The following is an 18,193-nucleotide window of genomic DNA, read 5'->3' as shown; positions in this document are numbered from 1 at the left end:
AGCAGGTGCTACAGATTACATATTGGCACCTTAAAAACTCAGCATGGACTGTAGTGCCTGGAGGTGCAGGACAGAGGCAAATGGAATGTCCCCCAGGACATCCAAGCCAGAGAAGCAACTGAAACATTCTGCAATGGGCACCGCATGTGTTTTTTTTCCCCTGCAGCCCTCTCCATGGGGCTACCTACCCTTAGGGTGACCAGACAGAAATTTATGAAAAATCGGGACAGGGAGTGGGGGGTAATAGGAGCCTATATAAGAAAAAGACCAAAAATCGGGACTGTCCCTATAAAATCGGGACATCTGGTCATCCTACGACCCCTTTAGGGTGTCCATTACATTAGGTGGGGCTGCAACCTCCCTGCTCCTTTTCACTCAGGGAGCAAAGGACCCAAGAGTCAGGCCTGTCCCTGTCACAGGGGAGCTGATCCCTGTTATCAGACCTGGGCCCAGTTCCCCTGTGTCAAAGCCCAATCCAGCCAATTGAAAGGGGCTGGCCTACACCTGGGCCTATAGGGCTGCAAGAGGGGAGAGAGGGTGATTGGCACAGGCAGTGTCTGGGGAAGGGAAGCCACAGTGGAGTGGAGGTAACGCCTGTGGTGGGTCCCTGATGGGAGGGGCTCAGGGTGGAAGCCGCGCTGACCAGAACTGGGAAGCTAATTTATTGTTAGAGGACTGGGCGGCGGGTGTCAAAGGCCAGGGCAGGCTAAGCCTCCCCCGACCCAGGCCATAGACCCACCCATTTCCACCCCAAGGCCCCGCCCGCACTCCCCCCTACCCTGAAGACGGCAGGGGCTCACTCAGCTCCAGCCGGTGGACTGGAACTCAGGCCCACACGTGGCCAGAGGCAGCCTGGGGCTCGGGCCAGCCCAGGAGCCAGTGGCCTGGATGGCATGGGGGGGGGCCGGTAGCTCAGCCCGGCACTGGGGCCAGCATTGGGGGGTGTGGCCGACATAGCTGGGGAGGGCGCAGGGGAGAGTCCTCGGGGCTCCTCCAGCCGCATGGGTGGGGAGGTCTTTGGGGATCCTCTGGCTGTGCAGGGGGTGGGTCCTGGGGCAGACGGGGCAAAGCTGGCGGGCCAGCCTCCCCGAAGGAGGGGTTCACCCACCACCCAGGGTTAGTGGCACCTACTTGCCATAGTCCCTTCAGATGCAGTATCACTAGACGTGCTTCATTACAATACTGTTTCTCTGTCCCTGGCAGGGGGGGGAGACAACATGGAATAGCATCACAGCCGGCGCACCATGCCCTCTCCCAACAACACTGACCTCAGCCCTTCCTCCTTCGTCTTGGCCGGCACGCCCGGGCTGGAAGCTGCCCGTTTCTGGCTGGCGTTCCCTCTGTGCTCCATGTACCTCATGGCCATTGTAGGCAACGGCGCGGTGGTGTTCATTGTAAAGACGGAGCTGAGCCTCCATGCCCCCATGTACATCTTCCTGTGTATGCTGGCCTCCATCGACCTGGCGCTGTCCACCTGCACCGTGCCCAGAATGCTCTCCCTCCTGTGGTTTGACTGGAGGGAAATCAGCTTCGGCGCCTGCCTGCTCCAGATGTTCCTCATCCACTCCCTGTCCGCTGTCGAGTCCACCGTCCTGCTGGCCATGGCCTGGGATCGGTACATGGCCATATGCCACCCTCTGCAGCACGCGACCATCCTCACCGGTCCGGTGATGGTGAAGATAGGCCTGGCTGCTGTGGCTAGGGGTGTGATGTTCTTCCTCCCTTTGCCCTTGCTCATTCTTCGCCTATCGTTCTGCGGCTCCAACGTCCTGTCGCACTCCTATTGTTTGCACCAGGACGTTATAAACCTGGCCTGCACCAGCACCACGGTCAATGTCGTCTATGGCTTGACTGCTATCCTCTTGGTGATGGGGCTCGACGCGCTACTGATTGCCTTGTCCTACTTCATGATCATCAAGGCTGTCTTGCAGCTGTCCTCGAGGAAGGAGTGTGTCAAGGCTTTCAGCACCTGCGTGGCCCACCTCTGTGTGGTCCTGGCCTTCTACGTGCCACTGATTGGACTGTCCGTGGTGCACAGGTTTGGGAAAGGCCTCGCTCCGCTGGTTCAGGTTGTCATGGGGGACGTCTACCTCCTGGTGCCGCCTCTGCTGAATCCCATTGTCTACGGGGCGAGGACCAAACAGATACGCAGACGGATCCTGAGGTGGATTCTCCATCAGTGACCATTTTTAAATCAAGATGCGATGTTTTTCTAAAAGACCTGCTCTGGGAATAATTCTGGGGCAGTTCCCTGGCCTGTGCTACACAGGAGGTCAGACTAGATGATCACAATGGTCCCTTCCGGCCTTAGAATCCATGAATCTATAACTTAAGATTGATAACGAAGGAGTACTTGTGGCACCTTAGAGACTAACGAAGGAGCTACTCAGAGACTTGCTTCCACTTTGTCTTCTGTATCCACCTGTCTTCTCTTGTCTTACACTGAGATTGGAAGCTCTCTGGAGTGGGGACTGTCGTTTTGTTCTGTGTTTGTACAGCTGGTCCGTGACTGGGGCTCCCAGGCACTGCTACAACACAAATAACACAAATAATGAACCTAACCTGAGAGCACACATTCATTCTGAAACACTGTGGTGATGGGAACCAACACAGGGACCTGGATAGAGAGGTGTGACGTTATTTGATTAAAATATGGCCATGTAGATCATTGTTGCAACCACTGTTATATATTTGCAACAACTCTTGTACAAAATGTGGCATGTAAGATGTCTATGAGATGGTTATGAATTGCTGGTTATGATTATGCTATCTGTATGCATGTATATGTTTTGTATTTGAAGGGATGAGTATTGGCTCTGTACCTGGATGTCAAATGTTTGCTCCTGGGGTAACGCCCACAAGGTAGTTAACCAGCACATCTTGGAGGGACTATTCAAATGGAGAAGCCCATCAAAAGGACACTTAACTCACAATGGACCATGGGAGACGCCTATCTAGAGATAATGGACTTTCCTGCTGTGACTAAGCAAAATTATGCATGGACATGTGACTTGCCGGTGTGATTCCAAACCCCATCTTGTCACCTGTGATTTTCCACTAGCTGTGCTGGGGGCTTTGTTTGAAACAGTGGGTTTTCCGGCACATGGCAGAAGCTATAAAAGGACCTGGAAACACCTCCATTTTGCCTCTTTCCTGTTCAAACATCTGGACTATGAACTTACACTAATGGAAGCATTCTAACCAAGGGACTGAGGTCCTTCCAATGATTTGGAAGCAACCAGAGATTTATCTAGCCAGCAGTTTATTCCATCACTGCTACAAGCCTGAACCAAGAACTTTGCAATTACTGTGTGTATTTGATTCCTTTAACGAATTTTAATTCTCACCTTTCTTTCTTTTTATGAATAAACCTTTAGATTTTAGATACTAAAGAATTGGCCTCAGCATGATTTTTGGGAAAGATCTAAGTTATATATTGACCTGGGTATGTGGCTGGTCATTTGAGATCAGAAGACTCTTTTATTTGAAGAGATTGGTTTTAAAGAACCACTCATCTCTAAGTCTAGTGGTTTTGGTGGTAATTCAAGGACTGGAATGCCTAAGGAAACTGCTTTTATGACTTCTTGTTAGCCAGTGTGGTGAAACGGAAGTTTATTTTTGTTGCTGGTTTGGTATATCCTATGGGGGATTAGCCATCAGTCTTGGGGTGTATCTGCCCTGCTTCTCAGCAGTTTGTCCTGAATTTGGCATTCTCGGTTGTGGCCCACAGAGGCACGGTTACAAGAGATTGCCCTATGGGCAGATCTGAACGGCTCAGATGCTTGTTAAGTAGCTGTAGACCCTCCCCTGTTCCTATTATACTAACAAACCCATCTGGCCACGCAGAAGCAACACACACAGTATCTTTGTTCTTTGTTCACACATATTAGCATAAGATATAAGAGTATCAAAAAGTCAAACCCAAAATTCTATCCCAGGCTAACAAACAGGCCTATATACTAACACAAGTACAATACTGTCTATCTACACATACATGTATCTACAGATACTGCAAGAGTATAGCTTATTTAGGCAGGAGAGACAGTTCTTTCAGGGGCCATCCATCACTAATGCATAGGCGAAGATAGGCTAACACATCCACCAAGATTTTCAAAAGCACCTAGGTTCATAGATTCATAGATTCTAGGACTGGAAGGGACCTCGAGAGGTCATCGAGTCCAGTCCCCTGCCCTCATGGCAGGACCAAATACTGTCTAGACCATCCCTGATAGACATTTATCTAACCTACTCTCAAATATCTCCAGAGATGGAGATTCCACAACCTCCCTAGGCAATTTATTCCAGTGTTTAACCACCCTGACAGTTAGGAACTTTTTCCTAATGTCCAACCTAAACCTCCCTTGCTGCAGTTTAAGCCCATTGCTTCTTGTTCTATCCTTAGAGACTAAGGTGAACACGTTTTCTCCCTCCTCCTTATGACACCCTTTTAGATACCTGAAAACTATCATGTCCTCTCTGTCTTCTCTTTTCCAAACTAAACAAACCCAATTCTTTCAGCCTTCCTTCATAGGTCATGTTCTCAAGACCTTTAATCATTCTTGTTGCTCTTCTCGGGACCCTCTCCAATTTCTCCACATATTTCTTGAAATGCGGTGTCCAGAACTGGACACAATACTCCAGTTGAGGCCTAACCAGCGCAGAGTAGAGCGGAAGAATGACTTCTCGTGTCTTGCTCACAACACACCTGTTAATGCATCCCAGAATCGTGCTTGCTTTTTTTGCAACAGCATCACACTTTTGACTCATATTTAGCTTGTGGTCCACTATAACCCCTAGATCCCTTTCTGCCGTACTCCTTCCTAGACAGTCTTTTCCCATTCTGTATGTGTGAAACTGATTTTTCCTTCCTAAGTGGAGCACTTTGCATTTGTCTTTGTTAAACTTTATCCTGTTTACATCAGACCATTTCTCCAATTTGTCTGACTGAGCTCTAAGTGCCTTTCAATGGGATTTTTGTTCCTAAGTCGCTTGAGCACTTTTGGAAATCCCAGCCTATGTGTTTCATTAAAAAAATATATCTCAGTATGTCCCGCTGGGGCGAGGAATGGAAAAGGCACAATAAGGGACAGATGCCAGTCACATCGCCTTATGCACTGCTGGGAGGTGCTCAGATGCTACAGGATAGACATGGCACAAGAGCTTAGAATGGAATAGAATGTTATGATCCAATGAATACAGCTGTATAATGTACTCATCTTTATATGTTTTACGTGTTTCATTTCTCTTTTACCTCTTTGTTCAATAAAAACGTTTAAGCAAAAGGAGAAAGACACAATATCCTCTTTACTTCTTGTCCAGAACTATTGCGTTGAAATTTGCTATTAAAAAACTGGGGTCCTATCCTGAGAGGAGGCCATATTTTGGTGACCAGAGACATAAGTCCGACATTGGCTCTATACTGTCTGTATGGCAAATTTATGCTATGCTGCTGGGTGACATCCCAGACAAGCTGAGATTAGCTCTGCCTAGCCTGCTTGATGGCCCATTAAGGACCATCAGCTATACAATGGACCCATTGAGAGAAGGCAAATATGCCTTGAGACTCAGCAAAGTATGCAGGGAGTGGCCCATATGACTCCAGACTCCATTTTGCGTAATTTTCCACAGTAAGAACAAAGAGGTGTTCTTACACCTGGAAAAGACTATATAAGGCTGAGGCCTCATCTCCATCTTGTCTTCAATCCTGCTTCTTACCTCTGGAGGAACTTTGCTACAAGCTGAAGCTCTGAACAAAGGACTGAATGACCCATCCCAGTGGGGGATGTATTCCAGAGACATGATTCGAACCTGCAGTTTATTCCATCACTGCTACAAGCCTGAACCAAGAACTTTGTCATTACTGTATGTCATTGATTCCATTTAACCAATTCTAACTCTCATCTCTATCTTTTTCCTTTTATGAATAAACCTTTAGAAAAATTTGTCACAGGGGGACACAGGGTAAACGCTCCGCGGCATCAGAACTGGGAAGGGGAACACTGTGGAACAGACTCTGCCGGCATTTGGAGCTGTGGACAAGTTTGCTTGGAACTAACCCCAATAAACATCACATTGTCTGGACTTGGCACTTCGGGTCTTCTGCTTTCTGTCTGCGTGACAAGAACCAGGGGAGGGGGTGAAGGGAAAGCCCTCTAACAAGCGTCTCTGTCACTGATGGACTATGTGACCAGAAAAGTCCACTAACTAACCCTCAATGCCTGTGTTTGTGGGTGCGCCGCTTGAGATACAGCCAGCAGTGCCAGCTCCTGGGATTTTATTGGGAGTCTCGCACTATTTTCTTAAAGCACCAACTTCTGGGATCAAGACACTGCGTGGGAATCTCAGCTTTCAGTTTGCCTAAGAAAGGTTTTTTTTAAAAGTGAGTTGCAGAAAAGCTCAAAACCCTGAATCAGGTGCACCCCAAAGGCTCAGTCACCAAAGGCACATGAAAAAAAAACACGCACTAGTGTATTTTTAAATCTTATTATTTTTAAACCAGTCTCATGATTTTTGGGGCTGTGACTCATACTTGTTGAGTAGGGCTGGGCGATACTGCGTACCTAGTTCAAAAGACACGCTCTCATTCAGCCACAAGGTGCTGGGCTCAACCCCAGAATTCGATGAGTGAAATTCCCTGGCCTGTGTTTTGCAGAAGCTCAGTACAGATGATTGCAACGGATCTTACTGTCCCTAATACCTGTGAACGTGGGTATGAAAAGTCTGATGTGCCCCAGATTACTGGACAATGGAAAACCTTTGCCTTGACCTATTTCTAGTCTCATGGTCTCAGATTTCTCCTCTGTAATAATGCCGATGATTTTCTTGGCAGTGCACAAACCAAAAAGAAATGTGTCCTCTATCCCCAGACGAGCTCTTGCAAGCTATAAACCTATTACACGATGTTCCCATTTGAGTGCCAACAGCTGCCAGGACTGGGGCACTGTACTGGGAAATATTTGCAGACTGTGCAGCCCCTGGAGACACTGAGGGACTGATTCTGATCATATTCAAACCAGTGTAAACCCACTAACATTACTAGAGTGAGGCCAGCAGCAGTGAGATCAGAATGGCACTTGCTGTGTGTAGTGGGGTGGCTGCCCCACTCCCTGAGAGTATGGGCTGCAGCAGGCCAATGCGCCTGCAGAGACAGGCAGCCACTTAGAGAAGGGCTTATTGGGAGCCAATCGGGGCCCAGATTGGAGACAGCCTATCAGGGCCAGGCTCACCCGTATAAAAAGGCTGCTCAGGGAGAGGAGAGTCAGTCTGTCCCAGGCCTTCGAGAGGAGAAGGTATGTCTCCAGAGCTGGGAGACTAGCACCTGGACAGCGCAATGCTGGCCAGGCTAGGGGGAGCAGAAGGAAGCTCTAGCTCGTAGCCTGCCAGGCTGCAGGCCCTGAAGAGAAGGGCCTAGCGGGTGCAAGGGGCCATAGGGGAAGCGGACCAGGAAAGTGGACAGATGAGGGGGGGAGAGAAGGAGGACAGCAAGGCTGCCGCCAGAGGGTCCCTGGGTCGGGCAGAGGGTGGGCCTCAGTCCTTCCCTTCCCCCCTTGCAGTACGCCCAGCCATCGGCCAAAGGGAGCGGCCATTATAGACTACGCCATATCCCTGACAGAAGCGATTAGACTTTGGGGGTGTGGTTGAACATGGTGGCTGGGGTGCAGAGAGACTACTGATCATCCCCCCACTCCCAGAAGGGGGTGTGGATGGACTGAGGGGCACTGCAGTGGTCCTGAAGAGGATAACACGAGCTGGAGAGCAATGCGGGCTCAGACGCCAACCAAGGGCAAGACAACGGGCGGAACACCACTGGGAGAGGGCGCTCCACTGGACTGAGCTAATTCCCGAGGACAACCAGCAGGAAGCACTGGGTGGTAAGTCCCAACCTTGCCACACTGATACTGATAACGATAATTGTTTTGATTCCAGGCTTATGTAAAGGCAGCTGGAAAATAGCAACACGTCCCACCCATGTCAGCTTCCAACAACAGCAGCTCCAGCGCTTCCACCTTCACCTTGATTGGAATCCCAGGGCTGGAGGCAGTGAATTTCTGGCTGGCTTTCCTTCTGTGCTCGCTGTACCTCTTCGCCGTCCTCAGGAACGGCACCATTATTTATATCATCAAAGCCGATCAAAGCCTCCATGAGCCCATGTACCTTTTCCTCTGCATGCTTGCAGCCATCGACGTGCTGATCTCCACATCCACCATGCCCAGAATGATGGACCTCCTCTGGTTCAACTCCACCACCATTGGGTTCGATGCCTGCCTGCTCCAGATGTTCTGCATCCACTCTCTGTCTGCCATGGAGTCCACCATCTTGTTGGCCATGGCTTTTGATCGCTACGTGGCCATATGCTGTCCCCTGCGGCACGCAGCCATTCTCACCAGCCCCAGAATAGCCAAGATAGGGCTGGCAGCGGTAATCAGAGGAGCTACCGTGATGGCCCCCTTGCCCATTTTTATTAAAAGGCTGCCCTTCTGCAGCTCCAGAGTCCTCTCCCATTCCTACTGCTTGCACCAGGATGTGATGAAGCTGGCCTGTGCCGACATAAAGGTCAATATAATCTATGGTTTGATTGTTATTACCTCTGTCATTGGGTTGGACTCCCTGCTGATCTCCCTGTCGTACGTCTTCATTCTCAGAACCGCCTTGAGTCTGAGCCAAGAGGCCCGGCTCAAAGCGCTGGGCACCTGCATCTCCCACGTCTGTGCCGTCTTCCTGTTCTACGTGCCATTCATTGGCCTATCCATGGTGCACAGGTTTGGGAAGATACAGGGTTCCAACATCCATGTCGTAATGGCCAACGTCCACTTGCTGGTGCCCCCGGTACTCAACCCAATAGTGTATGGGGTGAAAACCAAGCAAATCCGTCAAAGGATCACAAGGCTGTTCCAAAGAACTACACACTGATGGGACCTTTTATCTAGCCAGCTGCATAGTCATTCAAAACAGAAGCAATAATTAATAACCCACATGGCCAATCCAGAACATCACTCGACAAGCAGGACAATTCCCCACGCATCCTTGTACTCAAAGCAAACCCAGTGTAGATCACAGTGGCACATAGCCAGTCCCTGGAGTTTCCCTTTCGTCCAACAGCCACAGCTAGAGCGGCACCAACAGGGGAACAAGAGAGGAGTTTGGGTAAGCCAGCCCTCTCCCCTGCCCTCCTCATCAGATCCTGCGGCAGCCACCCAAACGCAGCAGATCCCAGCACCCTCGCTTCCCGCCAGAAGCCTGAGGAACTTCAGGGTGGCCTAAGAGAGCCACCAGTCCCTGGAACTGGCATTGAAATCAACAGATTTCCGTCTAGCACTGAACACAGTGTATGACCTCCTAACTTCAGTTCCATGGATGACACTGATACACCACGTCAGAGAGGAATACACGACACCAGTCTCTTAATAGCGGAGAATAAATAACAGCTGCCAGAAAAGGAATAAATGACGCATGATCTTACATCTGGTACTTCTGGGGGAATTCTGTGCCAAAACATTAAAATTCTACACCAAAACATTAAAAATTCTGCACACAATATTTGAAAATTCTTCAAATGTCTGCATATTTTATTTGTCAAAATAACACCAGAGAATCATGCTAGTTATGATTATTTATTTCCTGAGGAATTAGTTGGTGCCATGCATTTTGGCAGTGCCATACAGGATTGTTCATACACAATAAGCTTAACAAGAGTAAAGATTTGAAGTGTGTAACACTGGAGTCTATCATTCAAAATATTAATATTTTTACAAATATTTTACATCTTAAACAAAAAGTATTGGAAATGATTAATTAAGGGTCCAAGTATTCCCCCCTGCATCTAGTTCTCCATCAGTCACTACTAGAGTTATGTGATTTTTTTCTTTTTTAAATCACTGGCAGTTTAAGAAATTTAAAAAAAAATTCATTTTGGGTCAACCTGAAACCAATTTTCATTTTAATTTTCAAAGAACCAAAGAGATGAAAAAAAAATAGTTCAACCCACTATATTTTGTTGGATTTTGGGCATCTTGAACCATTTTTTGAATAGATGCAAAGGAAATAAAGGGCTACATTCATATGAGGACTTAGGCACCATTCACAAAACTGAGGAAGTGGAGGTGCTCCCCTTATATCCAACAGCCCAGTGATTAGAGCACTCATGTGGGAGCCGCAGGTTTGAATCCCCCTCTGGAGCTTTACTTATAATCACTTAATTATATGTTGTTTTTGATCTTTGCTTACATCTTTGCAAATTTTAAGAGGCAATGCTAACATTGAGTGGGGGTGATGATAGTGAGAGATGCAGGATGACATGGCAGTGGGGAACTGGCTGCATCCCTTAGTTTCTCATTTGTAGACATTGTGGTTTGGGGGCTTTAAAGGGTGTAAAAAGTATTGGAATTTAGGGGTTGATGGGTTTTTGTTCTGGGTTTTTTTTTCTGTTTGTGTTAGTATGTTTCTATTAAAACAGGCAGAAGAGGATGAAGATGGAAAAGGAGGAAGTAAGTACAGAATTCTCTTTCCAGTCATTAATAAATACATCTTTTGCAATTGTGCACTACTATAGAGCAAAAGGGGTAACATTTCTCCTCCATGACCTCTACAAGCAATCGGTTTATTTGATTACCTTTATTGAAGTAGCTTGCAAATAGCTAGTGGTCAATAAAATTACATAGCCCTATTAAAAACAATCTGGACACATTATTTGATTTGATGAGCATCAGCAATATTTAATTCCACATTTACTCCCCTTGGTTTTGAAGAATTGTAGCTTAGACTCTAGTCTACAAAAATAAAATATTCTCTCCTTTTTAGGTGGCAGCTCAGGTCTGGTGTGGAGCTAGTCCTCTCCTTCTTCCCTTCTATGGGCTGGTTCCTTGCCTAACTGGCTGTGTGGTGTATGTGTCCCATTACATGACAATAAATGGTTTGCTGTATTGTGTGAGGTACAGTAATGTAGATGCTTGCTCATGAATTAGGATGTGTCTCAAACCTGCAACCCTGGATTCTCTCTTCGGATTCTTTTAGGGTGCCCTATTTAAAAAGAAAAGACACAGCACCCACCATTCTTACTCTATACCAGATGGAGAAAGAGCTGGAGACCTGTCCCTATTAATTCTGGTAAAACCTGTTTGCAGTGTCATGTCAATAAATATATTAACACTGAAATTAAATTTTCCCAATTTATGCTCCCAGGAAGAGGAAATCCAGGAATCCAAGTAGATCCTAACATAGTGGCCCCAACCCAGCTGGTCATAGCTGGTTATAAAATGGACTCCACCATTCTCCACATACTGTACACAGGAATTACTTTTCCAGAAATAATTAATGCGCCATGACTAAATTTATGGCACATCAGCCTCACTCTTGCGATTGCACCAGTATGAAGGATGCAGGTTAAAGGCAAATGTTATCCCAGTATAGTTATAGGCCCTTTGCAGCACATTGGATGGGGCATCAAGGTGCGTTAGTACCACCTAGTGGCAAAAATCACATTGATAAAGTTCTGGAAAATACACAGTGTGAGAATAAGCAGATTTTTTTAATCTATATAGGAAAACACATAATCGGTTAATTTTAGCTGTCAAAACTGTTTTATAATCTGCATAGAGCACATCTGAGTTAGTATTTCTCTCCAATGTATTGAACCCAGATGCTCTTCATATTTTAAAATAACCAAAGGGTAATAATAAAAAGTTGCAAGATGACATTGTGTGTCATTAATTTTTTTCATGCCACTAACTGTCAGCGTCTAGAGCTGTGAGCAGAAGCGATATTGTTTTCCTCCTTGAGGGTTCTCTCAGCCCCTGGCAGGAGGCAGTTGTATTAATGAAGAAACCAGTACTTCAGTATGAAGTGCATAATTCATGAGCCCCTTTCTCTCTAAAGTGGTACCAGCTGCTTTTATCTAATTGAAAATGGTAAAAAGAAAACGTAACTCTTTTGTTAAAATGCAGCTGTTGCTTTGAAAAGCACCTGTTTGCCAGGTAATAGTACAAGAGAGTAACATCCTCAACTACTGCCGGCAGTCACTAGCTGTAGCAACTGCAAAACAACAATGCAGTGTAGTGATTAGATACTTCTCATTGGTGATAAACAAGTAAGGCTGCTTTTCATATTACAAAGTCTGATCTACAATACTGTGAGAAAATCAGTATGCCAATATTCCTACGTGCCTACGTTTGCTCTTGGTGTGTCTTAAATAATGTGAAAAACCAGAAAGTTTGAGCATGTTATTCTTCTCTCAATTTCTTCTTTCATCCATATATGACTCTCATTTCTAGTGACATGTCCGAATTTATGCTCCAGTCCTGCAGTTGCATAGATAAGCATGGGAGAACCTTTGCCCATGTGGATCCCCAATAAAGTCAATCTACCTCTGCATGGACACAAGGGTCCACATACATGAATCCAATTAGAGGACTGGACCTTTGTGACTGAATGCCCCCTGTATTCACACCATATGCACTATTGTAATAATCTTTGTACAAAATATGCCTTGTGATGTATCATTTGAAAACTCATAACTCACTAGTCATGGTGAAATATATGGAGCGATACAAGCTGAAATTATGACCAAAATGTGTTTACCAGCCAAGTCTGGGGAGTGGATAAACCTGTTCCTCAAAATCGAAGGACAAGCTGATGCCTCTAACCAGGTGTCATCAAAATTAATTGGCAATCACTGGTCAAGGAGCCATTCTTTGGCAGTGAAGGGGGACAGGAACAGATTGATTTGCATTTTAATCTCTATTGTCCCAAGAAGTGAGAAGGAACTTTATCTAGGGGTAACCCTCAGGAAAATGCATTTCAAAGGGTGGATTGGACTAGAAAAGTGAGGGGCAAAAACACCTCAAGTCTCTTCCTATCTTTCTCTCAATCACTTGCTCTTTCATCTAAGAAGACAAGGAACCATCCCTTTGGACTTTGAGGCCAGATCCTGACTTGAAAATTTGGTTAGCAATACTGCTGGAACCTGTGATAGGGGATTTTACATTGAATCAAGTCTAGTTTGTTAAGTCTTAGCTACTAGGAAATGTTTTATCTTTATTTCGCTTGTAACCATTTCTGACTTTAATGTATTGTACTTGTTGTGACGGCACCCTCCCCATAAGGCTTTATGGAAATATGCTTATGAATATATATGACATAACTGGAATATGTTCTGTGCTACATATGCCATGTAATGTATCTATGTAAAGGTTATGATCTGCTGAATCTATTAATCCTGTTTGTATGCATGTATCATTTTTGTATTCAAAGTTATGAATATTGGCCCTGTACTGGCTTGTTTTCTAAATAACCTTAGTAGAGCATTTGGTCAGTTGCTGGAGAAAGGAATTCACAAAGTTAAGTGCCCAATCAAGAAGCACTTAAGGAACAATGCATCTTGAAATGCTGAAGTCTTCCTGGAGACATTCAAGATACCATGTGGGCAATGGCTTCTGCCTGTAAAAACTGAGTCATGTATGGACATGTGACTTGCCCAGGTGACTCCAGAACTCCATCCTGGAGCTGGACTTTGCATAGGAGAGAGGAGCGGGTCTCCACCCACAAGCTAAATTCCATTTAAGCCTGTGGGAGACCCCTCCATTTGGTCTTCAGCTGGCTAAAGGGAGAACCTCAGTTTCTTTTAGGTACCCCCAAGGATACCTGAAAGAAACTGGAACAAAGGACAGTCACTACAGGGGATGTGAGTGATTGCTGGACCCAGACTAGCAGGAGTCTAGTCTGTAATAGGAAGCTTACTGGAACTGGTAAGGTGTTATTTGTATTCAGTTTTCTTAGACATAGACTGGCGTATTTTATTTTATTTTTACTTGGTAATTCACTTTGTTCTGTCTGTTACTACTTGAAACCACTTAAATCCTACTTTCTGTATTTAATAAAATCACTTTTTACTTATTAGTTCAGAGTATGTGTTAATACCTGGGGGGGGGGGGCAAACAGCTGTGCATATCTCTCTATCAGTGTTATAGAGGGCGAACAATTTATGAGTTTACCCTGTATAAGCTTTATACAGGGTAAAACGGATTTATTTGGGTTTAGACCCCATTGGGAGTTGGGCATCTGAGTGTGAAAGACAAGAACACTTCTGTAAGTTGCTTTCAGTCAAGCTCACAGCTGTTAGGGGACATGCTTCAGACCTAGATCTGGGTTTGCAGCAGGCTAGCAGGTCTGGCTCAAACCAGGCATGGCACTGAAGTCCTAAGCTGCCAGGACAGAAAAGCAGGGGCAGAAGTAGTCTTGGCACATCAGTTGGCAGCCCCAAGGGGGTTTCTATGATCCAACCCATCACACTTGTACTTGCTTAATATCTATATCTTTGTAGTTTATAAACTTGTTTTATTCTTTAATCAAAACTAATCCAGTGTTGTGGTTAAACTGGGCTGTGTGGTAACTCCAATTAAAGTAGCAAACTGACCTAAAATATTCACACTGTCCAGGAGAGGGCTGGATAGTACACAACACTGGACAATCTGGGAGTAGGTTGGGGTCACCCTGCAAGTAGTAACCAAGGCTGCTGGAAGCCATAGTGCGGCTGGTGTGTAGCTGGCAGGCTGCAGTTGTACACAGACCTGCATGCTGTTTGGCTGGTTGGGAGCTGCAGCAACAATGCATTGTGAGGCATCCGAGGTTGCAGGACAAGTGGTGACACAATCCCCCTCTAATCTGGATTGCACTCTGGAATGTTATAACCTCAGACCCATATGGCCACAGGGGTATATCCACACAGATCCAGCTGAAGGATGGGGGCCTTAGGGTATCATTCTTCATGTCAGGGACCATGTAGATGATTCTGCACTGCCTTCTGCCTTGTACAGTCATTTATAAGCCTGAGCAAAGTGGTTGTAAAATACTCCCATACCAGAATCGATTTATGATTATAATTACATTTGTTCTATTACCTATTTACATTTTTAAAAAGTCAGTTACAAATAAACAAAAATCTATGCAGTTCAGAAATTCAACATTCATGAGAAGTTAGACTGCACTATATGTACACAATCTCACGGACTCTCCTGGACCACTCCAGATGCAGGAGAGACACAGAGACTGGCTGCTCCATGAATATTCATAAAACAACAGTATTCATACAAACATTAATTTCAGTTCTCAAGCCTAAGTAATATTTTCAAATGGTTGTATCTTCTGAAAGGGTCAAGCATGAAGATAAGAAAATATACAATGACAAAACCTAATATCTTAGAGCCAAGGCTAGACTGGAGTTACTCCTAATTATACTGATGCAGTCGAGATCAATATCTGGCCTCAAATGTCTCTTGCAAACTGGAAGCTAGTTTTCTTTTTCCTGATCACAGACAAGAAATTTATTCCCCACTTTTAATGTGACTAATAACATGGGATTTGACTAACAGCTGCTATGCGGACTGATCCTTGTAAATGTGTGTTTTTCCAGTTACGTGTGGTTTTAAGTTTCAGTGGATATCAAATAGAGACATCAGTAATAATGTTTCTTAAGTTGTGCAAAGTCTTTTTGCTTATATTGTATGGCAGAAGTTCGGGGCGGGGGGAAGAATTGATAATTACATTTTCAGTCAATGGACTTGATTTTCCGTGGCACTGCTAGTACCTTTGGTAATACACTGGGCAAAGTGAATGCATGCAAAGTGATGCTTCTCCCAGAGTTAGTGGAGAATTCAGACCCAATAGAGCTTTACATCCACTTAGCACAGAAGTAAATAACTGCATAAGGTACAAAGTAGTGATAAATCAGACCTGATGCCTTTGATTGTGCAAGGAATAGTCTTTTCAATTAGGAATGTTGACACTTTTCACCTGTGTATTCATGTTGATAATTTAATAAGCTCTTCCCATGTCTGTAGGATCCAGTGCCACATCGAGACTTAACATAGTTGATACTAAAAAGGTCTATAAAAGATATTATAACTTAATCTTCCCTAAGCACACCATCACCACCATTTCTGCTATGGTCATGATTTTATAAGTACTCCAACTAGTGGCTTACCTCTAAGTTGCCTTTCACTATATGTCAGAAAGGAATTGGTTTTTGTTGCAGGTTTCAGTTGTCTACATTTTGCTATCCAGCACTTTTATTTTTTGCTTTCTGGACCAAGATTTTTCCTGTATAGATAAATTAGAAGAAATAAATATAGATCACATCCAAAAGATACAGTTTAAAAAAAAATCTTGATGGATTTAGCAATCCTCACAACTGAGCCTCTCTCTTAACTGCTTTCTTTGTAGCTTTCTCTTGTCCTTGTATTTGAACTGTTTTCCATAGCACTCCTTATACCTGGAAAAGCTGCCTTTTCCTAGGGCAGCAATTCACAACTCTTTGTTCATTCCCATCCCTACTCAACATACACTTCTTCTACCAAGCTTTCTACGATTATCCATTAAATAAGGACATTCTGTTTTTAAAAAGGGAAGCTGCACAATTCTGGGAGAGGTCCTTATCTGGTGCAATGGAATATTATACATCTTAACTGTTATCTATTTTACATTGATTGTAAATTCTTAAACCCTAATCCTGCAAAATAGATGCACAAACTTAATGGTGAGTAGTTTCAATGAAATTAATGGCACTACTCATGGTAGTAAAATTAAGCATGTGCATAAGTGTTTGTTTGCAGGATTGGGGCCTTATGTCTTTGTGTATCAGGGCTGAGCTAAATAATCAATCATAAAAATATAATAAAAATTAAAACATACACAATAGAACTCTGCTCCATTTTCAGCTACACCCTGTAGAGCTTCATGATTAACTAACTTTTACATATTGTTTTATCTCATTATTATTATTTACCAGTAAAATGTCATATTGACCTAAACTGCAGTATAGTATATATGAGAAATACATTGACACTTTTGCAGCAGCATTATTGAACAGCCTTTGGAAAGGATTTTCCTTCATATCATGGAATCGCTAGAGTAAAAAAAACCCTAAAAAACAAACTCAGCCAAACCAAAACAAGCTAATATATTCTTTCAGATCAATTTACTTTTATTAAAGGTCCATTAAACTATAACTGATACACTAAGTATCCTTGTTTGTAATCCATCTACAGCTTTCAGGAAAAGAAAACTTGCCAAATATATAGAGTTTGTCTGTACTACTATAGTGAAAGCACAACAATGTTCTTTGTTCAAAAATACTTGTCAGCAAACTAAAAATACTACTATAACTATGAACCATGGAATGCCAATAATGACAGCCTCACTTTTGACTTAGTTCTGCAAGATTTTCTTTTCTTTCCCACAAGATTATAAGGTATAGAAGTTGAAGATTCTTAAAATAATCAATAGATATATGGAAGTAAAACTCCACAACTTTCTAGGATTCTTAATTTGGGATGGCAATATTATGTAAACCTGTCCATGCCCAGACTCTGTGCAGAATGATAGAGTTTTATTATAGCGCGCTTGCACGGGGAAGATTTGAGGTACAGAATTACTGATGACTAGAGCTGGGGCTCTCTTGTAGGAAATGTTTGTAAAGAAGTCTAGTTGCATATGGAGTGGACTAACTGTTGTTGTTTTCCTAATATCTGGGGTGGGATGGTTGACTCAGCACACCTTGAAAGGCAAACTGAGAGTGTGGCATCTACTGCTCTTGTTCTGTTCATGAGTGAGAGAGACAACTGCAGACTGAGTCAGGTCCTCAGCTAACCTCCAGTGTTGGGAATCTAGTCACCTGCTGATGGTGAATGCAAAGTATAGCTGAACTGAGCAAAGGTGCACTAAAAGAAGGTGATATCTCATTCTAAAAAGTATAATGTAGTCCCTCCTAGAGCTCCTCTGCAGGGTGGAGTGGCTCCACATTGCTCCTATAAATGTGCACCAACACATTTCCTCTTAGTCATCATTAATCCTGTATTCAAGTTCACACAGGAAATCAATGTCAAGAATAAAACCTACATCGCCTAACTCCACAGCCTGTACTGAATGTATTTATTTGAACCCATAACCATAGGATCTGAGCACTGACAAATATTTGCGAAGTCTCACAAGACCCCAGTGAGGCAGGGCAATATTATCTTCCGACAGAGAACTGAAGCACAGATTAAGTGATTTATGTAAGGTCACACTGGGAGCATAGCAAAACTGGGAATTCAACCTACATTTCCTAGTCAAGTGCCTTAGCCACAAGAACATCTTTCTTTTTTCTCATATGTACTGTCAGAACCTTCCTTCCCTCCCACAATGAGCTTTAATAGCTAAACTC

General features: G+C 44.3%; 2 protein-coding genes across 2 annotated transcripts; both read left to right on the top strand.

Annotated features, from left to right (window-relative positions):
* The first annotated feature begins 1,210 nt into the window (after nucleotides 1–1,210).
* LOC103307277 (olfactory receptor 51E2-like) lies at nucleotides 1,211–3,335 on the top strand. The gene has a single exon (XM_008177901.4). It carries the CDS (start codon nucleotides 1,245–1,247, stop codon nucleotides 2,181–2,183), a length of 939 nt encoding a protein of 312 aa, XP_008176123.2. The 5' UTR covers nucleotides 1,211–1,244; the 3' UTR covers nucleotides 2,184–3,335.
* Nucleotides 3,336–7,905: 4,570 nt separating this feature from the next.
* Nucleotides 7,906–9,532, top strand: LOC101944015 (olfactory receptor 51E1-like). The gene has a single exon (XM_008177765.2). It carries the CDS (start codon nucleotides 7,969–7,971, stop codon nucleotides 8,908–8,910), a length of 942 nt encoding a protein of 313 aa, XP_008175987.2. The 5' UTR covers nucleotides 7,906–7,968; the 3' UTR covers nucleotides 8,911–9,532.
* The last annotated feature ends 8,661 nt before the right edge of the window (nucleotides 9,533–18,193 follow it).

This window comes from Chrysemys picta, chromosome 1, assembly GCF_011386835.1.
Source record: "Chrysemys picta bellii isolate R12L10 chromosome 1, ASM1138683v2, whole genome shotgun sequence".
NCBI lineage: Eukaryota > Metazoa > Chordata > Testudines > Emydidae > Chrysemys > Chrysemys picta.
Note: the sequence above shows the minus strand (reverse complement) of the source record. Positions and strands in the feature narration are given on the sequence as shown.